At 33.3% G+C, this 24,546-nt stretch overlaps 2 protein-coding genes across 3 annotated transcripts; one reads left to right on the top strand and one right to left on the bottom strand.

The window, feature by feature from the left end:
- Positions 1-12,869: 12,869 nt before the first annotated feature.
- On the bottom strand, positions 12,870-16,684 carry LOC145157813 (uncharacterized). Its single transcript, XM_079076803.1, has 6 exons — positions 16,601-16,684; positions 16,355-16,531; positions 16,131-16,263; positions 15,871-16,064; positions 13,561-13,636; positions 12,870-13,486 (listed from the first exon to the last, which is right to left on the bottom strand). Exons 1-6 carry the CDS (start codon positions 16,682-16,684, stop codon positions 12,870-12,872), a joined length of 1,281 nt encoding a protein of 426 aa, XP_078932929.1.
- Positions 16,685-20,897: 4,213 nt separating this feature from the next.
- LOC145159538 (cyclin-dependent kinase inhibitor 4-like) lies at positions 20,898-24,105 on the top strand. Of its 2 annotated transcripts, XM_079078544.1 has the most exons (4): positions 20,898-21,525; positions 21,670-21,720; positions 23,448-23,651; positions 23,742-24,105. In XM_079078544.1, exons 1-4 carry the CDS (start codon positions 21,104-21,106, stop codon positions 23,809-23,811), a joined length of 747 nt encoding a protein of 248 aa, XP_078934670.1. In that variant the 5' UTR covers positions 20,898-21,103; the 3' UTR covers positions 23,812-24,105. The 2 variants fall into 2 exon arrangements, with proteins under 2 accessions (XP_078934670.1, XP_078934671.1); XM_079078545.1 differs by lacking the exon at positions 21,670-21,720 and having other exon boundaries at positions 20,900-21,525.
- Positions 24,106-24,546: the final 441 nt, after the last annotated feature.

Below are 24,546 nucleotides of genomic sequence, written 5' to 3'. Positions count from 1 at the left end.
GACGTCTTACATCGTCGTGTTTATAGTCAGTAGTATGGTACAGGCCGATCACATGGTACTTTAAATAACAATTGGTTTAAGGTAGTTAGTACAGCAGTAGTTACTTAATACAACACTACAGTACTATTTCATTTTCCCATTTGCATTCACTTTGTGATCTTCACACAATAAACAGTAATGTAAAAACTATATTTTTGGTTAATGATAGTCAGATTTGGGAAAATACATACTCTTACAAGAGACACACACACAAACACTTGATGCATTGGTAAAAGGCTACTTTTAGTAGGAAACATAGGGTTTTCTAGGAGAGTTCAAACAATTACAAACTTTTACAAACTTATACATCACATACTTACAAACACTTTCATACAAACACAGACACTAATATACTTATGATCTCACCAGCTTTAAACCTGATAAACTCTTTCAAAATAACTTGTATTCTCAGGTCACCAGTAGACAGGTACTGGTGCCAGGTTTTGAGAAGATGGAGTTCATTCAAGACTCATCTTTTATTTTGATTCATATTTTTGGTGTCTATATAACTTGACAGAACACACATGTATGAAATTATGTTATTAATGCAGTGGATGATGTTGTTTCTTGTTTACTACTTTGCATTGTTGTGATACTGTACATGACTTCCTCCACCCCCGAACGATTCCGCCGTTCCGGTTTTCGGGTGTGACAAGTGTGCCCGAATCCCTCAGACCAAGGATCTGATACCAACTTGAAACATCCCAAAAATACAAGCGAAAAATTTCGTTTTCAAAATCATTTAACAAACATAAATATCATCACCATAGTATAAAATCATAGAACATGTATCTCAAAATCTCATAAAATCTGTCATCATATCACAGTCTCATATAAAATATCAGAGTAAACTCCCAGACTAAGATAAACTGTGGTGTGTGTCATGCCATCAACCCGAGCCCTTCCCCTTGCTAGCTGAAGTACCTGAAACCAAAACTGAAACTGTAAGCACGAAGCTCAGTGAGCTCCCCCAAACTACCACATACCATACAAAGCACATATAACAATTAACATAACTGTGGGAATACTCCCAACTGCATCGGGACGAATCCCGGCGTCGGCTTACCCGGCGTCGGACTCCTGTCCGGCATCGGGCTCACCCCGGCATCCGACCGAATCGGGCATCGGGCTTACCCCGACACATACATAACATAATCACATAATCTGCATCGGGCTTGCCCCAGCATCGGACCGAAGCCCAGAACAACAACATATAACACATAAACTAGCATATATCGGGCTTGCCCCGAAATACATAATACATGGCATAATGACTAACATACATCAGGCTTGCCCCGACATCGGGCTTTCCCCGGAACACATAACATATAACATAATCACATATACTGCATCGGGCTTGCCCGACATTGGACCGGAGTCCGGAACACATAACACATAACACATAGACATGCATGAATCACAAAGACATCAAGCATACATAACTACTTATCGGGACCGCCCCGGCATCGGACTGAAGTCTGGAAACATATAAACTGCATCGGGCTAACCCTGACATCGGGCTCACCCGACATACTCTACTACTTAAACAGGTCGGCATTGTGGTCGTAGACCCGTTACTACTGGAAGGAAACTCACCTCGTATGACTGACGGCTGAAAACTCGAGTGAGAAATCCCTGACTGCTGTTCCGGCTGCTCTCCGGCTATCATGACCGAATGAACACTTATTCAGAAATGAGGATTCTTCTGTGGGTAAAATGACTATTTTACCCTTTTGATCCAATTTGGGCCATGACCCAGGCCCAATCCTTTCTAGTCCTTCTAAACTTACTAAGGCCCATTAATCCCCAAATGGCCCAATTTTCTAAATTGGGCCCAACTTTTCAAATTAGGCTTTCCTTTCCAACCCTACTAAACCTTAAGCCCTTAACTGACTTCTGCAGGCCCAACATGGCCCACAACTACTTTGTCCAATACTTGGCCGAAACCGAGCCCAATAACAACAAGTTCATTGACTGAGCATACCTCTCTGTATGCTGCGCGTATAGCTGAAAGGGCTTGTACGTTGCGCGTACTGACGTGTACGCCCAGCGTACTCTCCAGTTAAGCTCTTTTCTCCAAAACTGCTTAATCCCTTAAGACACTGCGTCCAAACTACAGATCTGAGTCCAATACTTCGTCCTAGCCCATAAAGTCGATCACTTAGTGGCTTGCAAGCCACCAAATGAGCCCAACACTAAAAAGTGACAAAGAACCATCATGAAAATGGCTAGATCTCTTGCATGGCTTCATAAAAGCCTCAAAGCTTGCCACTTTACAGCTAAAGGAACACATTGAGCTTAAAGGTGGCAACCCTAAGTTCAAAAACGGAGTTGCATGCTCAAGATCAAATCTTTGGATCTAAAAAGGTCCAAATCTCCAAAACCCTAGATCTATGATTCAAGAAGGAAAGATACGAGCTTTATACCTCCCTTGAGTGCCCAAAGGTGATCTTGTTCCAGATCCTTGAGCTCAAGATACTCAATTTCTTCTTCCTTCAACCTTGCTTCACTTCTTCCAAGCCCTTCTTCACCAAAATAAACTCAAGAGGTCAAGCACACAAAGCAATGGAGTAAGGGACGAACTAGGGTTTTCTGAGAGTGAGGGACGGGTGAGGAGGCCAAATGGGAGGCTATAATGAGGTTTATATATGTCTTAAACCCTGAAAATTAGGGTTTGGCATATGCCCGCGTACGCTGGGCGTACCATGGAGGTTTATATATGGTACGTTGCGCGTACGCCCCCGAGTACCGCGCATCTAATGTGATTACTACGCCATGCGTACGCCGGGTTATGCCCCGCGTACGGCTTATGGGCAACCCACTCCTTGGCCCAATCTTCAAAGGTCCATTCCAAAAGGGGCCATTGCCCATCATAAGCCCAAAACCAATATTAATTTGCATAATCAATTAATACCTCGAGAGACGGATGTTACAATATGATGCCTAGGAATGTGTTCATAGTCAAGGTTTGGATTAGCCAAGTTGTTCACGGCCTAGATTCCTTCTCTTTAGATGTTCACGGCTAATGTGTGTTTCTAGGGAAGAGTTCATGGTCTAGGCGTGTAGGATCCTTAATATGCTTGTTTATGTGATCATTTTTTACATAGCTTAAACTTCTTATTGTTTTCATCAACTTAGGAGGCTTTAGGGTAGTATAATTCTCACAAACATTATATTACCAAGATATAATATTAGCATAGATACAACTATTACATGTATGGGACTCCTTTGGCTTGGTTTCTAGACTTGGAAAATTTCCAGTTGTGAGATTAATAGATGAGTTAAATGAAATGTTTAGCCTATATAAGAAATTTGTAGATTACATATTGCATATATGTCAATACAAAATGATAGATTATATTTATAGGGTTTGAAGAGTTATATGAGTGGTTCCATGGATGTAAGAAAGCAATTGCAACTTCTCCAAATATAAATTCATGTAAACTCAAATTGGGTGTACGTAAGGTTTTAGATATTAACCAAGGTTCAAATTTAGGTATCTTTGTAAAGGTATACTTGAGATTATTTTTTAGGTTTATGTGTTATGCATCTTTCTATAATCATAGGATGAAGAAGTAGAATTGATAATTACTTCTCATGAGCTTTTGGTAAATCAACCATCAAGCTATTTATAAGTTAGAACAACTAACTTTGTTAACATGTATGTATCTTTATGTTGTCTCTCTCTTTTTTATGTTGAGAAAATATATTTTATGTACAAGAGAACATTATTCAACATGTATTTTATGCTATGTATATACTATGTTAGTTTCTATCGCTTATTTTGTAAATAACATCGATGAAGTTTTTTATAATTTATTTTGATGAAAGGAGTTTACAATTATTATTCCAAATTGTTGGTGATAATGACGAATTAGAACTAATGATTTTTAATATGATATGACTTTATTGTTGAAAACCAATAATTATGTATGTCAAAAAAATGAATTCTTTATGTTCTACCAAAACTCATATGGATGTACCAAATTTTAAATGTTTTATAGTAATAAAAATAAATTATCTTATTACATTTGTGAATTTCCTTTTTTTCCTATTCATTCTTTATCTTAAAGGAAAAGTAAAATAAATAAAATATAAATATAAGTGATCAAATCTATCTATATATATATATATATCATATCATATCGTACTATATTATAAAAGAATCATTTTTTCTTTCACCACATTCATTTGAAACTCCCATGCATTTTTCCTTTCACCACATTCATTTGAAACTCCCATGACTTTTCAATTTCTTTCTAATAATGACTATAAGTTGGTTAATAAGATTAAATAAATATCAAACCTAAAGTGTAATCATATATAAACTAAATTTCAATATTAAAATAATATATTTACTTCTACTTATAAAGTTATGTTTTTTAACTTTGTACATATTATACTTAATTTATTAGTTTTAATATATTTTTGGATGTAAACCATTATCATTTTAAAGCTACAACTTTTGAACAATTTGTATAAAATATTTAAATTATAAATTTAAATATAACATTACAGGACCAACTTAAATATAAATTTTAGTTTAACTTAAACAACTCATATAATATTTTGTAAATAGTTAAAAGTGATAAATTGTAATGTCCTTCTAATAATGATTATAATTTGGTTAATAAGGTTAAATAAATATCAAACCTAAATTGTAATCATAAATAAACTAAATTTCAATATTAAAATAATATATTTACTTCTACTTATAAAGTTATGTCTTTAACTTTTAACATATTATACTTAATTTATTAGATTTAATATGTTGTTGTATGTAACCATTATCAATTTAAAGCTACAGCTTTTGAACAGTTGAGACAAAATACTTAAACTGTTAATTTAAATATAATATTACAGTGTCAACTTAAATATAAATTTTAGTTCCACTTAAAAAACTCAATGATTATTTTGTGAATAGTTAAAAGTGATAAATTGTAGTACTAAATGCAAAAACTAAATTATAATCTCAATTTAAGTAAAATATTTCCTAAAGTTATTTGTATAATCGTTAAAAGTTTTCAAATAAGCTGCTTAAAATAACTTACAATAACAATAGTTAAAAATAACTCTATATAAATGATTATATTGTTACCTTTAAAATCAAAAAACAATGTCTGATGTTTTAATTAACTATAATGATAGAAAGTAAAATGTTAAGAAAATAAATTTAAAAAAATTAATTAACAATAAAAATACTATAAATAACATTAAGCCATATGTTATATTTAATTTTATTCATGTTTAACTCGCGGGTAGAAGTCATTCAAACGGTTGAGATTATACAGTTATAATAGATGTATATATTATCATATAATTCAAAATATCAATATATATTATATCAATTTAGTATACTAATTATTATATCAAATTTAACAACAACGTTATTGTTATATTTAAAAAAAACATATGTTTGTAAAGATTTCAACTATATAGGTGTTTATGCGCAACGCGCAGGCATTCGCCTAGTATCTTATAAAGCTAGCATTTTTCCTTGAACCTCATGCATTTGAAACTCCCAATACCATTTTTTTCTTGAACCTCATGCATTTAAAACTCCCAAGACTATTCAACTTATACAAATTAATTTATGATTAATTGAAATATTATGATTTGTAACTCTTAAAACTCTTCAAATCATGTTATTTAATAGATGAGTTAAATGAAATGTTTAGCCTATATAAGAAATTTGTAGATTACATATTGCATGTATGTCAACACAAAATGATAGATTATATTCGTAGGGTTTGAAGAGTTATATGAGTGGTTCCATGGATGTAAGAAAGCAATTGCAACTTTTCCAAATATAAATTCATATAAACTCAAATTGGGTGCACGTAAGGTTTTAGATATTAACCAATGTTCAAATTTAGGTATCTTTGCAAAGGTATACTTGAGATTATTTTTTAAGTTTATGTGTTATGTATCTTTCTATAATCATATGATGATGATGTGCGATTGATAATTACTTCTCATGAGCTTTTGGTAAATCAACCATCAAGCTATTTATAAGTTAGAACAACTAACTTTGTTAACATGTATGTATCTTTATGTTGTCTCTCTCTTTTTTATGTTGGGAAAATATATTTTATATACAAGAGAACATTATTCAACATGTGTTTTATGTTATGTATATACTATGTTAGTTTCTATCACTTATTTTGTAAATAACATCGATGAAGTTTTTTATAATTTATTTTGATTAAAGGAGTTTACAATTATTATTCCAAATTGTTGGTGATAATGACGAATTAGAACAAATGATTTTTAATATGATATGACTTTATTGTTGAAAATCACTAATTATGTGTGTCAAAAAAATGAATTCTTTATGTTCTGCCAAAAGTTATATGGATGTACCATATTTTAAATGTTTTATAGTAATAAAAATAAATTATCTTATTACATTTGTGAATTTCCTTTTTTCCTATTCATTTTTTATCGTAAACGAAAAGTAATATAAATAAAATATTACATATAAGTGATCAAATATACCTTATGTGTAACACTTCTCCTCCCCTAACCCACTCTTAACATATTTATTTTAAGACTGGTCGCAACACATAACAATTACTATAGTTTTGAAATTCAAATTACCATTTTATTTAGACCGTTCATTTTCTTCCAATATTTCATAGCTTTAAAGAAAAAAAATAAAAGTACAATAAAAAAGTATGATAGTTTTTTTTTAAATATTAATAATGAAAATTTGTAATTAAGTAGTTTTTAATTAGTAAAAAGTAATAATTGTTTAAAATAACGTAAAACTAAAGAATATATTATATTATATTAATAAATTATTGTTATTTGAAATAATAATAATAATAAAAATAATAATAATAATAATACAGGAAATAAAAAATATTCAAATAAATTATTTATAAATTAGTTAAAAATAAGTATAGTTTAAAATAATTTTAAATCAAAAACTTAATTCAATTTGATTCAAACACAATTTTTTATTTTTCTTATCGTATACTAAAAATTATTATAATATTGGTTACAACTTAGTATAAAAATTATTATTTTAATGATAAATACTTATAATTGTTTTTATAACATATAATTGTTAATATTTATATTACATTATTGGACAAAAATCAAGAGTTTATAACTCCCACTGCAACTCAATAGTTTTTCTATTTAAATATAATTACGATTTCAAATTTAATGTAATTTGTCTTTATATTTTCCACTTCATTCAAAAGTTTTTTAAACTTATGGTTATTAATGTGAAATGATTTTTGAATTTTCACTTATTTATTATACACATTGTAACTATATTAGTAGTATATAAGTTTTGATTAAAAAATCATATGTTTGAAAAGATTTGTGATTCAAAATGAAAGAGTTGAAAAAAAATAAGTTTTATCATATCAATGGTAATTTCAACATAATTTTTTTATAACAATGTTTCTATATATCAAATGTATGTTGATTTCTAAATATTCATTTTGAATGACTTTAAGTGTTTAGTAAGTTTTGTTTGATGTAAATGTTATAATGTTGTAGTGTTTTTTTTACAAAAAGCTATAGTGTTTTTCATATTATTTGTTATTTGTTTTATATACAAATCGAAATACGTTTTATATATAATTTCCACAACTTAAAACGTTCTATAAAATCATCAAAAGTTGTAGTATTTATTTTTCATACTACTTTGTTTTTTTATACATAGGAATCAATATATATTTGATATATAATTTACACAACATAAAACGGTCTATAAAATCATGAATTAATAGGATAAATAACTAATGATATAAATTTATTAAAATTAATAAAACTAATATGTTAACTATAGAGTTTGTTTTGCTATTGAAATTGGTTTTACATGTATAAATATTAAATCAGAATTTGTTAAATGTTATTATTTTAATTAAATAATTATATTCACACGCAACGCATAGGGATTCGACTAGTTACACATAAAACAATACATAAAACCTTACACATAAAACAATACATTACAAATAACAATTCCAAACGTCCTCATACTCGATTACACATAAAACAATACATAAAATAATTCCATGAAGCATTACACATAAATCATTACAAATATGAAATTTGCATAAGAACAAAGCCATCTACATGAAATACTGATTATTTTTAACGAGATTCCAAACGTGTCACACCCCCGAACCAGGCGGCGGAATCGTCCAGGGGCTCGTGTGACTATCAATTGAATTGTCATCACAATTAATATACATGAAACATAACACAATAATCACAAAACATTACATAGTACAACTGGTATTGTTCACATCAAGTACATTGTCTTAGGTTACATGTTCCCAAAATATAAATTGTACGATGATTACAAAAAATAAATTTTTCTACACTTGAAAGTTCCTCTGCTTAACGGTTACCTGAGAATACAAGTTATTTTGAAAATGGTCAACATATATAATGTTGGTGAATTCATAAGCATGTTTGATTTAAAAGCTTTGTATCGATTGTATAACCCAGAAAATCCGATATTTTCTGTAAATTTTGTCTAAGAAATGATGTGATGATCAAGTATAAATGTATGAGCGATTTCCATTTCAAAATATGCATAAATAAATGAACCCAAAAGTTTTCCTTGTTTTGTATTTGATGTAAGTACGAATGATAGTATTTTCCCGGAAAATCCGATATTTCCCGATTTGTAGCAGTATTGTAGTACTTGCATTATCGTATGAATTGTTTTGTATTAACACGATGTAAAAATTTTGATTCCCATGAATGTTTAGATGGTAATGGATCTCTATGTATAACCATGCATGATAGTGACTAATTCGCCAGTCTTGGCATTTTTCTAAACGTCGGTTTTGATCAAGATTTTGTCACCCTAGACTGGCCGAGTCTAACTGTAGCGATCAGCTCAGGTGTGGGGGAGTCATTCCCGTATAGATCTATACACAAACTCTCGCTCTCCCTCCAGGAGACTCTGCTTATAACTACAGGCTACGGCCAAACACTCGTTGGTGTCAACCGACAGATTCCACTAGATCCCAATTATTACCCCATGAATATGTTTACCGTTAAGTGTATTTTGATTTTTAACCCACCTCAATGATTACATGGATATGAATGAATAAAGCCCAACAGACACGAAAAGGGGCAATTGTGGCCCATTAGTCATGTAAGTTATTTCCAGGCTGACAAGTATGCGACGGACACATTATAGTCCATCAAACATGTGATGAATATTCCAGGGCAAATTAGTAATGCAATGGGCCACTAAGTCCCAATAGCAAGTAAAGGTTAATTTAGGCCCATTAGGCATGTAATTGGGTCACTAAGGCCCAATAGACATATAATAATTATATTGGGCCCAATAAACATGTGATTGGGTCACGAAGGCCCAATAAACACTTGTAGGGAACACTAGGCCCAATAATCGTATCATTGTTCTATTTTTGTATATTTGTTGTGGTATAGTGTTTCTAGACGAAGCATTAACTCGTGATGTTATAAAATATCAAATGTTTGATTTATAACGATATTTTTAGTTTATATATAAAAATACCGTTTTAAACCCTTAAGTTATAAAAATTTATATCTTTGGTCCAGTTGTTCAATAATTGACATATTTGACCCAAAATATTTATTTGACCATTTTAGCCCCCTTTTCACATAGAATTACATTTCCAGCCCTTATTGGTATAAAATGACATTTTTAGTCCTTTTTGATGAAAAATGACATTTTTAGTCCATTAAATCATTTAACTTAGCATTTTCGGCCCAATTATAAATTAAGTTACAATTTCAGGCCAAAATGCAATTTTTAACATTTCCCGCCCTTATTTGGTAAAAGTTTACATTATTGGCCCAAATTCCAAAACTTAGCATTTTTAGCCCAATTTAGAAATAAGTGTCCTTTATAACCCTTATTTTGGTTTATTTATGTTTTTGGTTCAAGCTTTTGATCAAATAACATTTTTAATCCCTAAAATTCACAATTTTTGGAATTTGGGCCCAAAAACCGTAAGGCCCAAAATTTAAGCCCAATATGCTAAAATTTACATCTTTGGTCCTTTAAAAAGGGTGATTATCATAAAAATTTAGTTTCATCCAAATATAACCTCTTTGATCCTTATAAAACCGAAAATGTCACTTTTAACCCCATACTTTACTTTATTTACCAAAAGATTCTTATGTAAGATTTTTGTTTTGTTTTACACATCTTGGACATGCAATACACTTTTGTCTTTGTAATATGGTGTATGAAGTGTTTTAGTTTATGGATTTTATCCCTTATTGTTAAAGATCTCGAGATTTGTCAAGATCTAACACATATACACAACATAAATCAAAGAAACCACATGTAACATGCATAAATACATAGATCAACACACAACACTTGTATTCTCCCCCCAAAAACAAGTAAAAACCGAAAACAAGGGGGTATGAACTCACCTTTGCTTGTTGTTCTCAGTTTTAAAGAAGAAATGGAGAGATCTTGGCCTTTAGCAAGCTTTCTTGAGTGATTTCCGAACTTAGGAAGTTTCTAAGAGTATGATCATGGAGTAAGGCTATGTAAGAAGGAGTTCTTAATGTTAAAATGGAAGGAGATGTTTGTGTTTGATAACAACTTACCAAAGGTTGAAAATACTTGATGAAGATCCTTGAAACACAAGCAAAATTTCGAGATCCTTGATGGAAGGATGAGGATGATCTTGAAAGTGTTTTGGAGAGAATTTGAAAGTGTGTGTGTGTGTGTGTATGTTGCTAGCTCTCGGCCGAGAGAGATAAAGAGAGAGGGTGAGGGGAGGTTTTGCATGGAAACATGAGAAGTACCTTGTTGTATGTTGTATAAAATGCCTTGTTGTCCTCTAAACAACAATGATGTGTCATGGTTTGGGTAAATTAGCCATTTTTTTGTTTTACACATGGGCCGAGAAAGGGAAAACATGGAGGGGCTTGGGCCTTTTCTTGATTTGGCTCGAGGTTATGATGCCCATAGAGAAGGTTTTCGGCCCATTGGGCCTTTAGGTGTGTTCACGGCCCAATGAAAGTCTATTAGGTAGTTTTATGGCTCTTTAGGGTGATTGGAGTTGTTATGGCCCAATAAGGCCCATTAGGGATAAACTAATCCATTTTAGGCCCACATGGCCCAAAATATTAGATTTTATGAATGTGGGCTCCTTCAGATCCCATTTAAGGGTTCTAGGCCCAAAATATTCGAATTGAAGGCTTATTGGCCCATTAGGCCCAATAAGAAAATCCTAGTCCATAGTAAACTTGAACCGGGGTTTCTAGGGTTTCCAACCCTTAATTGAACATGAGAGATGTATTTGAATGGGCATTGATTGATATTCACTTAGAGTACATGCTTTACAATAGTTGAATGATTACATGAGAATAGAATTTTCCTAGCTAAAATACTAGTTGTAACAAAACGTCCTCATACTCGAAATCACTGCCTTCATGCTCCAAAATGTAAAAATCTTTAACAATTTCCAAAATCTCTTCGGCGTCTGCATTATAAGTTTTGGTATTTTTAACATAATTATACGCTCGATTGAACCATATGACTTCTCCCTTTACATCCATCCATTTACTAACAATATCTGATTGTAGTCGGTGTTGTCGTTCTCCTCTCTCATGGTTGAACAAAGCTTTTATGCGGGTCCATTCATCACCTACCAGACAGTGCGGGGGAGCCAGTGACGTTACACCCTCCTTAACGCAAATCCAACTTTGTGTTATAGCCAACACCTCGCTTTTCGTTCATGGTTGTGGAGAATTTGAACCAGCTACTTCATTAGAAGAAGTTGCTACATTGGACGACATTTCTGAATATAGGTTTTCATTTCGCATAGATGATATGGGTGTTTGTTTCGTATAGATTAAACATCTATTTATAATAAAAAAAAAGAGTTAACAAGGACTTGACCAGTCTAGTGGAATCTCTGTGTAGTACAGTGAGTTATCATGTCAAATAGTCATTTATGTGTAGTCATTTCCAAGTTTGACTACGATCTGCATGTTACTACAGTGACTTGTCATGTCAAACAATCATCTATGAATGCCAACTCTGACTACGAATTGGTTGCCTTTGGACTATGATTTGCATATTACTAGGATGTATAAATACAACATATATAATCTATGAATTACGATCGTTTTCTTATTTATATATAATCTCAACTTTATTATGAGTTCATCCTCAAAGTTCGAAATTTTCTCATGCGACGAAGTAGATTGTTACTAGTGTGATCCAGTCGGCCCCTTTGTTACACCTTCTTTAGAAGGCCCATATATGTCGGATGAAAGTTTTCAAGAACTGAAAACGGATGAAAAACAACAAAAACAGGATAAAGAGTCGTCCCGGCTTCTCAGTCAACGTCGTAAAGTTATTGCATCGGAATGCAAACAAGCTCAAGAATAGATAGACCTTAATAAAAAGAAAATCAAAGAGCATGAAGAATGGATCAAAAATACTAAGAAGACTGAAAAATGATTGAAAAATGGCTTGCTAACAAGGACGCAGAGATGATACATCTTAGGGTGCAAAATGATAGTTTTGAAGATAAAATGAGAATTAGGGGTTACTATATAACAATCGAGAAAGAGAAGTACCCATTGCAGTTCCCTAAGGTTAATAATTAGTTAAAAAATTGTTGTAAGATTAGCATGTCTTGGGTTTACTATATATATATTTTTAAATTAATGTTTGTTTACCGTTAATTTCCAAGTATTTTTAACAATCATGTATAAAAACATCATTTGCTCTTATGATGTTCAAACTAAATTAAAATATAAAAGCATAAGAACAACATCTTAGAAAATTAATAAAAACATTACAATACATAATAAATTAACAACTCTTCAATTTAAGGTAGTTTTAAATCATAATCGGCGTTATAGCTCTGTGAACAACTCGCAGAAGCCCCAATATTAAATGCCTTCTGCATAGTAGGAATTTTCGTGCAATGTGCTCCACGGCCGGACACCCTTCCAGAACAATTGTTTCTCGTGTATCCTGCTTGACCGCATGTAGAACACTCTTTTCTTATTGGACCCTCGCCTTGGGATGGAATGCGTTCTGTGTTTCTTGGCTTGCCTGACTGACGTTTATCCATTATAGATGGCCTAACAATCATCAAATCATCGTGGATCTCCCATTCATATGGCTTTGGAAAAGGGTTTACTGATTCCTCATATGTTCTCCTCAATGTTTCGGTATGGTAAGCTTTTAATGCATACATCGAGCAGTCTTGGTAATTGTTGACTGTTATCACTCTTATCACATGACCACAAGTTATGTCGTCAAGTTGCCAATGCCTACATGTACATGTCATTTGTTGGAAATCAACAATGTCTTTTTGTCTCCCCTTTTTTATTTCGCATTTCTTACTTGAGATCATGCGAACATCCCAAATAGTACAAGTTGTTTTATTTTGTTTTACAATATCATCAGCCCAAGGGGTGAGTGTTCTTGTTGCTTCCGCTAAAAAAATATAGAAAATTACACAGTTAAGTTCAATAACATTTAACAAAAACATTAATATTACAACTTACTACCTGCAAAGTTACGTCTTTGAAACCACCACTGTTGCATTGTTGCACGAAAAAAGTCGATCAACATCGGTATCGGCACCTTACATGTGTAACATCCCAAAAAACTACAAGGTAAAAATTTCATTTTAAAAATAATCAATCACCAATTCTCTTTTACTCAAACATTTAAAAGTATTTCATAAACTAACAGTTATCAGAGTACAGTCCCAAAATCTCTAAGTTGCAGAAAACATGGGGGTATGCGCTGCAATCAAGCCGTGTCCTTCCCTTTTGAACCGGAAGTACCTAAAACCATAACAACAAACTGTAAGCACAAAGCTTAGTGAGTTCCCCAAAATACCACATACCATACATACATTTGCCATGGGCTACCCCCGTGGTCTTTTCCCTGAAATGCCATAGGCTACTCCCATGGTCTGACAACCAAGTGTCATGGGCTACCCCCATGGTCTTCCATACAAATGCCACGGGCTACCCCCAAGGTCTTCCAAGCAAGTATCACAAAGACAACTAGCATTCCACATAACAAGTAATGGGTCAACATTGGTGCCTTTGACCCATGGATATGGTGAGAAGACTCACCTCAAACCAAGATACCCGAACACTCGACTGTTGTTGTCGGAAACCTCGTACTGACATCATAAAATAATATTCCATCAATAATTGATTCCGATCCAATCAAGAATTCTAGTCCAATGACCAAACCTTCAGGGTAAAATTCCATTTTACCCTTTTCCTTACTTTGCCAAAATCCACAGATCAATCCACTAGCATCATAAGCCCAAATCCCTTATATGGCACCACAAGGCCCAAATATCCAAATTGAGCCCAAAACCATCATGGGTCTAACCCGAGAAGGCCCAATATCCTAAAAGGCCCAAAATATCCAATGGTCAACCCTAGTCAAACTTCTGGTCAATGGTCCATGGTCAAAAAGTCAACGAATCAAGAAAACCCCAACAAACCGAGTGTCCCATATACTTAGTTGGTACGTACACCATACGCCCAATTGACTCAGTACACGCTGCGTATTAGGAGGTACACCCCGCGTACTCCCCCTGCCTACAACCAACTTAGAAAACGTCTTAATCCCTTAAGCCAAAACGTCCGGTGCCCAGATCTAGTTCCCAAAACATACCTTAATCCATAAAGTCGATAACTTTGAGCTTTTGCATGGCTCAATGGGTCCCAAATCCAAGTTCTTTCTTTACAACTTCAACAAAGGGGCTAATACACATGCATGGGTTGATATCAACTATCAAGATTACATTTTATGCATTTGGGACACCTAAAACATCCAGATCTAGTGTCCAAACTCTTAAGGCAAGCTCAACCTCATAAGGACAAACCAAAGGGACCAAAATGTGCCATAAACCACCCCAAACAAGATTTAACCAAAGAGATGCCAACATGAGAGCTTTTTACCTTCAATGGGTTGCAAAAGATGAGAAACTTCCGGATCTACAAGCCCCACTCCATGTGATGATTCTTCAACAAGCTCCAATCTCTTCAAGATGCACAAAAACACTCCAAGATTCCTAACAAAAGCTTAAGAACTCCAAGATGGTGGCTAGGGGTCGAATATTATGATTTAGGAGGTTTGGACACCGATAAGGAACAAGGCTCAAGAATAAATGAGGCTTAAATAGGGTCAAGACCCTAAAAACTAGGGTATCCATCTGAAGGGAGTACGCCCCGCGTACCCCTTAGTACGCCCGACGTACTCAAGAGACCTTCGCGATCCACCGAGTCACTATGCCCCGCATACTTGGTGAGCACACCCCGCGTACTCGACCAAGCTCCAAACACTTAAACTTTTATCGGCCATAACTCCTTCATCCCAAGTCCGTTTGCAACGAACTTTATATCCACGAAAAGGTGACGAGAATCCCTACACTTCTATCAACTCACCCTCGCCTTAAACTTCCCTAACAAAAGCCCATAATTCATAAAGGCCCTAATTGCCAAATTACGATTATACCCTTGGGCTCCGAAACACAATTAAACACTCGGATTACTTAATCTATAACAACCACAACCAAAAAGGGCTAATTCTCCTCTTCCCCAAGGCCCTAAGCCTTATGACAACCGATGATCGGGACACACCCCCGAATAATGAAACGATTCGGAACATAATGTTACAACATGCATGTCTAGATAATGCACTTATAGACTCCACATTGTTGGACGACATAAGATTGTATCGGTTGCCTCTAAAATGTGCCCTAGACCAAGTTTCAGTATTTATACTTCGTAAGTATTCCCATACTAGTTCTTTTATCTTCATCATAAGGTCCATGGCAGTATTAAAACCATCAACTGTATATAATCTCCACAAGCCTCCCAAAAATTTCCTTTAATTGTCTTACTCTTCCCGTATCTAGCTATTATGTTGAAATACACATGGACACCACATATTCCATGATGAGCGTGAGAAAAAATGTTGACAACTAATGTCGCTATAGATGGAGACCTATCAAATATAATTGTAAGATCCTCCATATTACCTATGTAATCACGTAGTTTTTGAAAAAACCATGTCTAAGAATCTGTACGCTCATTTTTGCATGTACCATATGCAACCGGTAATATTTGGTTTTGTCTGTCCTTAGTAATTGCAAGTAACATGGTACCTTTGAACTTGCCCTTTAGCTGAGCTCCATCTACTACAAGGGCCAGCTTACAACAATTGACAAAAGCGCGTACCTACAATACATTGTATATCTATTCAAATACACTGATTATAGTTGGGTACACCAAAATTAAAAAAATAATAATAAAATATAGTAATACTAACCGAGCAACCAAGTGCGACATACAAGAACTCAAACCGATCATCACCATCTGTTTGAATATGTGTCACCGTGTCGAGATTATGTATGACCAAATTGTGGAAATAAGCCGAAATTTTGGTAAAAGAATCATCTTTCGTACCCGTTAACAACAACAATGCATATTGCTTCGCACGCCAAGCCTGATGGTGTTAGATATTGATTTTCAATTAAGCATTCATATCGTTAACAATATCTTGTCTCATATATACTCTACTATAATCTTCAGCCAAAACATCAGCAAGATATTCACCCAAAACATGTTTGTTTATTTGTCGATGATTAGGTTGCAACATTGTTGAAGAACATGTGTGTACGTCAACAAATTTATTCACTTGGAAAAGTCCGCCATAATTTTGAATTCCTTTTGCTCTTAGTAACTAAGAACAATTTTCCCAACACACACAACCTCATACCTTGATTTGGTCGATCTACTTGTCTTCGTCTAAAAACCTTCTTGAAGACATTTTTTCCTAATCGCCCATTTTAGAAGGTCTTTGTTCTTAAATATACCGAGACATTCAATATCTTGATGATTGATTTCTACCATCTGTGATGTGATATCTTTATTAACATTAACTGGACATACTGGTAGAGGGGGCATACTGTAAAAAAGTTTATCGGGAAACTTAGCTTTACATTCACCACCCAACTCATCTCCATCAGAATTGCTTTCTAAGTCGGTTATATCTAAAGCTACATCAGCAACATCAACAAAATCCCCGTAACCATGTACATTTTCATCTTTTTGAATCATAGATTTTTTCTTTTTACTATTATCTACTACACCCCTATTCATAACTTTAACTTCTTGTTGTGGAACGTCAACATAACAACAACCCACATCATTAAGATATGTACCAACATCATCATCACCAACGTACTTGTAATTTTCAGGATCCACATAGTGAATAGGTGAATACCTCACATTAACATTTTCAGCAACACTATGAAACAGAGGTACGCTAGGAGTCATGAAAGTACCTATTGGATTGTTGCTCCCTTTATCGCTGCATAAGTTAGCAACCGACTCATTTCCACTCTCGCCACCCTCCGTAACCGCATCACCTTCATCAACCACCACAAAGACTTTCACAACCCTTCCTCCAATTGATTTGATTACGTTGATTAACATTCTAACATCCATGTCTTCAACTATGGATATATATTGATTAAATTCAGGATGATGGAAAACGAAGACTAATTTTATATTTTTCTAACAAACCGGTTTTTATTCTCACCAAAGATACAAAATCACTATAACTAATATACTCAGAAAATATCAAAGTGAATTCATAAATACCTATTTGTGGACATACATATTCAAGATTTGTTTCCACAACTTTCCACCTCCCACCAGTTACAACGCAAACCAAATATTCATTCATTTTATTAGAGTGGTTTGAAACAAATTTTCCAAAGAAATAACAACTAAAGTGATAATTTTTTACTAAACTTTATACATAATAAGGTTGTTTCGTAGTCAAGCCTTATCAATTTAGTAGTCAAAATAAAAAAAAAATAAAAAAATAAACGCAAAATCGCAGGTGGAATGGAGAGGAAGTCGCAGATGAACTGAGTTCATCTGCGATTTTAGTATGAGATGACAGGTACGGGAAAAATGAAAAAAATAAAAAAAACACCTGCGAACGTACAATTCGTTAAAGCACGATTGTGCTTTAGCGACTTGTACGTTCGCGGATGGAATGTTAAAATCACAGATGGGCTTAATCCATCTGCGATTTTCATGATATTTTTGTAATTTGAGTTTTTTTTTTTTTTTTTTTTTTTTTTGCAAAGTAGTTAAAGGATTAGGATATATTTAGATAAAATTGCAAAAATGGTCCCCGTGCTTGCCAAAATTATGTGGTTTTGGTCCAAAAAAGTTTGATGGCGCATCAATGGTCTAATTTCAGATACCTTGTGTGTTTTTGGTCCCTATAGTTGGTATTTTTGTGTGGTTTTGGTCCATACCCCACATAAAATGACAAATATACCCTCAAGATAGTTTTTTTAATATTCTTTTAATATTTTCTTATTCTTTTAAATAAATACATAAAACCCCAAAAGAATACACACCCCCACCCACCTATGCTAACACTCCCACGTCTCTCTCTCTCTCTATCTATCTATCTATCTATCTATCTATCTATCTATCTATCTATCTATCTATCTATCTATCTCTTTCTATATTTCTTTCCTTTTTTTGGGCGACATCCTCCTAGTTGGTTCTTTATCGGAGTACCGTTTTCCTGATGGAGGACTTTGTCAGAGTAACCTTCAAATAGATATGTAAAGTAAACACACACACATACACACACGTTTGGGACAACGACAGTAGGGGCACCGGAGGAAGAAGGTGTGCCGAAGGAAGAAGGGGATGGATTTGATCGAGGAGAAGCAGTTTATGGAGTAATGGACTCTGATCTAAGATCTGAAACCCCTTTCTTAGAGTAAACTGCAAATGGGAGAAGGTCACCGAAACCCTAAAAGTATCTGACGTCAAATTCGCAGGAAAAAATCACCCGATCTGCTTTAATTTTGAGTTCTTGGTTTTAGCACATGATTTTATCCCGTTGCCTCCGTCCTCTACATGCACTGAAAAATTCAACATTTGATTCCTTTTGTGAATCTGAGCTTTATTTGATCTTAATTGTTGTTTTTTTTGAAGCACAAATATTATTGTAGGTTTGAGTTGAAGCTGGGGCAAGGGTTAAAGACGGTGGTATTAAGGATGGCGTTGGAGGCTATGGTGGTGATGAAGGTGGTTTTAATGGTGGTGAGCTCCAACGGTGGTTGCACGTGGTGCGAAGGGTAGTTATGGTGGCTTTAATGGGGGTGAGGGGTTTAATTCCGACGAGACAGTGGGAGAGAAAACGATGGGGATGGGGAGTTTGGTAACCAGGACTCTGGCGAAGGTGGTAGTGGTTGCGATCTACATGAACTCCAACGAGAATGGCGGCTGCTGATGGTGGTTCCAAACACTGGTGATGCAGTGTGGAGATAATAAGGGTGCGTCTATTTCATAGGATTCCTAAGGAAAGTGAAGGAATTGGAAACTAGAATCCAATAGTCAACGTGTTCGGCTTACCAAATGATGGGAATCAAATTTCCATAATCATCTTTCAATTCCCTATTTGATTGATTTCTAATTCTTTCCCTGAACATGAAGAATTTATATTCAATTCCATATATTTTTTTAAACCGACAGCTACCTTCCTATTATCAATACGATTTTGAAAAAAAATACGTGATTGTCATTATCCTTTCCACTATTATTGTCTCCCATCGATCACATATATTTCTATCTCTCAATCGGTATTGCAAAAGGATTCATTGACATCGACGATCGCTGTGAACCTGTGCTATCATCGTATCTTACTTGAGGGGAGTTAATATTCTATTTCTTTGTTGTATCCTTCATCTATGAAGATATGCTACTGTACTTCATCTCTTATCAACAATCATCTTTGTTGTATTCACGATCTTTGATGTATACTTCATCTATGAAGATATGCTATTGCATTTCTTTGTTCAACCTGTGAACTTGTCGAATTCTTCTATTGTACTTCATCTTTGTCTTCTTTTACATGAAGTATCAGCAATTATCTCTACAAGTATACATAATGGTTAATTTTGTGGTTCATATTTATTGTTGGTAATGTGTAAAAACTACTTGTATAAGCATGCCCACCAAGTGTTTGTGTTTTTGCTTGTGTGGTGTTTTCTTTCTTTTTCCTGCATAACTTTTTTTATTTTCAATACTTTTGCCATTTATGTTTGTTTTCTTTGAAAAAATGAGACAAAAATCCACAAAATGTGTTAAAAGCCATAATTAAAAACCACTATATTCACCAAAATGTGTCAATACTTTTGTCATTTATGTTTGTTTTCTTTAAAAAAATGAGACAAAAATCCACAAAATGTTTTTATGATTTAATAAAAAAAATGACATAATACAAAATTCGTTTTCCAATTCCTTTAGGAAATCAGCAAATCAAACAGAAAACATATTCCATTCCATGTCAACCAAACGCATTTAAGTTTCTGGTATATTCAGATTCTAAGCCCTCCAGATTCCCATTCCTTTGACAAATTCCATTCATTTCAAAAACATTCTGCGAACCAAACGCAACCTAAAAGTGGGGAATGGGTTATTTGTTTTTATTTTTTGTTTTGAGTTAAAAAAATACAAATTAAATTAGTTTATGCATTTCAACAATTAAAGAAAATGAATAATATAAATTATAAGGGCATAACCGTATTTTTAAGTGTATAGGGACCAAAACCAATAAAAAATCCAATTTTGGATTGCTGGTGCACCACTAATATTTTTTAGACCAAAACCCATAATTTAACAACATGACCATTTTTATAATTTTTGTCATATATTTATAATTTTCTCTATAAAAAAAAAACAAAAATGTATATATTTGAACATTAATTTTGAGGGTATATTTTTCTTAGCTAGGGACCCATTCTCAATAAATTACTCCTGAAATGGCTAAAACCCTCGAATCATCTTTTCCCCATAATTCTTTCTTCCCTCAAACAATTCTCTCTCTTTCTAACTCAAACGGCTTCTTCTTCTTCTTCTTCTTCTTCCCTCTTCCTCCAACCAACAACCGAGAACCATCGTTCTCTCGCACTCAAATGATGACTCTCGGAGCATAAAATCAGTTGGGCAATTACAGAGTAGAAACTGAGAATTAAAGATGGGAAAGTACATACAGAGGAACTCAAAGACTGCCAGGAAGGTTTCGATAATGGATATACCTTCTCATGGCGGCGTCCGTACTCGCGCCAGAACACTAGCTCTCCAGAAAGCTTCCTCCGCCGTGTCGCCAGGTGCTGGTTCCTACATTCAACTCCGTAGCCGTCGTCTAGTCAAGCCAACTCCTTCAAACATTCAGAAGGAGAACCGTGTTCCACCAAAACCGAATAAACATTCTAGCAAAGGAGCCGGTTCTTCGACACTGAACGTTAATTCTCGGAATTCTTCTCGGTCTGTTAAGAAATTGGTGCATAGGAAAGACGAGATTCGTCAAGAAATTGAGATTACGGATGCTGAAGATGTGGGAATCGATGATGAAGCTTCATTTGGTGAGAACATGTTGGAAATTGAAGGTAGAGAAAGGTGGGCCGTACATTCTTTTCTTCTCTGTTTAATTATTTTGCTTGAATGGAATTCGTAAATTAGGGTTTTGCGTGTTCTTCCCAAAGTTTTCGTTTTTTTCTGGGGTTTGACTATATATTTTGTTAAATTCAAAAATATTTTTAGGGGTTTTCCCGAATCAACAACTCTCAATTGGCGAACGGTGGGTGTTTCTTGGTATCCTTTTCGTTTCCCTTCGCTTAATTTCATTTCAAAGTTCATTATTAGGGTTTCTTTTCAAGCAAATTTCTTAACTCGAGAGTTTTTTAATTTTCTAATTGTACCTTTTTCCAGATTCGATTTTCTGAATTAGTTTCTCATTTCCTGAATTTTTTTTCTTAATTATGCCGCTTTTGACTAAAAGCTTATAATAGTTTCTGAATTAGTTTCAATTTGTCAGTCTGTTTCGATTCAAAATTTTGTTTTTTGAAATGATTGAGGTTTTGAACGTCTGTTTATCGGGTATATTTTCTTTCTCTGAAAAGTCTCTTCTAAAAGGGTTTTTCTACTCTGTCATTTTTAGATTGTTTCAGACTACTCGATAAATAAAGTCATCAAAAAAATTTCTTTTACTTTTAAGAAAAGAAAAAAAATCCCAAGTTTTGAATACGAAAATAACATCAAGGAAGAAATCATAGACCCCTCTGCTCTTTGAAATCATGGTTTATTTTTTTTTTTTCGTTTTCTCTGTTATTTCATTGTCTTGTTTAACCTTAAAAACTTAGTTTCCAATAACGATTTTATTCCTTTACACAATGCCACTCTTTTATTGCAAATTTTCAGTATGTAACAACTTCTTTTCCATTTTAAACACCTATTAAAGCCCTATAGTGTTGTTTTTTCTTAATTATATCTAAATTTATAAATACAAACTGTTACAAATTCTGTAGTTGATTCTAAATCTGCTTGAAAATTAGAATACCCTTTTGGCTCTAGTCTTTGGTTTTTATATCATATTAAAAAAAACCCTTGAAACAATTACAAAAAGGAATCACCTTTTTACTGTTCAATTTCATTTCATTGGATACCTTTGTGACACTTAAATCATGCAAAAGATTATATACTTCATAATATTTTATCGGGATCATAACTTTTTTACTATAATCTTGGCATTGTGGGGCCCCAAATGTATGTGGGAATCAAATTCTACATTATCTTGTAACAACACTTTTTCTTTATTTAATCAAAATAGTGTTTGCAACTTGCAAACACCCCTTTGGAATTTATATGTTCATTTTTTTTTTAAATTTCCATTTATGACTGTTTCTTTTGTACTTTATACATAAGGAATGTCTTAATAGGGACAAATATATATATAATGGTGTTTCTTTTTAACTTGATACACATGAATTACATATAAACAGAAGGGTAAAATGGTCATTTACTCAAATTCAGACAAATATAAGGTGTTTCTTTTTGCCTTAATACTTAATGAATATCTTAATAGGGACAGATGTATATAAAAGTGTTTCTATTTAACTTGATACATAAAGAGTGTATAAAACCGCTTGATACATATAAACAAATAGAAGGGTAAAATGGTCATTTACTCAAATTCAGATATAAGGGTTTTCTTTTTGCCTTAATTCATAAGGAATATCTTAATAAGGAAATATGTATAAAAAAGTGTTTCTATTTAACTTTATACATAAAGAGTGTCTAAACCGTGAAATTTCGGGCATGATACATATAAACAGAAGGGTAAAATGGTCATTTACTCACATTCAAACAAATATAAGGTGTTTCTCTTTGGTATAGAAAGGTGTTTCTATTTAACTTGATACATAAAGAGTGTATAACTATAAACCATGAAAGTTCGGATTTGAAACCCATAAACATATATAAACAACAGAAGGGTAAAATGGTCATTTTTACTCACATTTCAGACATTTCATTTCATACAGGAGTATACGCGAGACAACACCATGCAGTTTGATTAAGGATCCAAACACTACAAATACTCCAACTTCTTCTACAAAGAAGACTTATTCTACAAATTCCAATTTAAGAGTACAAATTCCACCTCCAAGACTCATCCCTACAACCGTTGAAATGGAAGACTTCTTCACAGAGCCAGAAAAACACCAACAAAAACAGTTTATCGAGAAGTATATATATATATATATATATATTTCAAAATTACCATTTTACCCTTTTGTTCTATATCATTTCTTATGCAATATGAAATTGTTTTGTAGGTATAACTTTGATCCGGTGAATGAGAAGCCTCTCCCTGGGCGCTATCAATGGGTGAAAATGGATAATTAAATTTGAAAGGGTAAAATAGTAATTAGGGTATCTTTGTAAAGAAAGAAGTAGGAGGAATGAAAAAGAGTTAATTAGGTTAGGGTGTAGATTAATGATCTGTAGTATAAGAAAAAAAAAAGGTTAATTTTCTAACAGATCATCTACTAACAAGGGGAAGAAGAAGGTGGTGGTGATTGAATGAATGACTGTAGGTTTTATTTATACTTCCTTTGTTTATGTACTTTGTACTCCTGGGAAAGTTTAAGACACCCCCCTCCCCTTAATAAAAATGACAATATTACCCCTCTCTCTTTATTCATCGTTATATTTGTTATGTGTTTAGTGTGTTTATTACTTACAATTTTTTAATAGGAAAAAGTAATTGAAATGATTATGTAAGATACAATTCTATAATATGAAAAAGTGATAGAATGTTATATGTTATATAACAAATAAATCAATGAATCGATTATGTAAAATACAATTTTTTAGTATGTAAAAGGAATCGAATCGATTATGTAAAATACGATTCTATAATTGGAAAAAGTAATAGAATGTTATATGAAATAAATCAATGAATTGATTATGTAAAATACAATTTTTTAGTAGGAAAAAGTAAATGTAAAATACAATTGTATAATAGGAAAAAGTAAGTAGAATGTTATGTAACAAATAAATCAATGAATCGGTTATGTAAAATACAATTTTTTTTAAAGAAAAAAATAATCGAATTGATTATATATTCTATAATAGGAA

This window comes from Lactuca virosa, chromosome 2, assembly GCF_052849685.1.
Source record: "Lactuca virosa cultivar CGN04683 chromosome 2, Lactuca_virosa_CGN04683_v6, whole genome shotgun sequence".
In the NCBI taxonomy this organism is placed as follows: domain Eukaryota; kingdom Viridiplantae; phylum Streptophyta; class Magnoliopsida; order Asterales; family Asteraceae; genus Lactuca; species Lactuca virosa.
The sequence above is the reverse complement of the archived record's forward strand: the minus strand, read 5'-3'. Positions and strand labels throughout refer to the sequence as shown.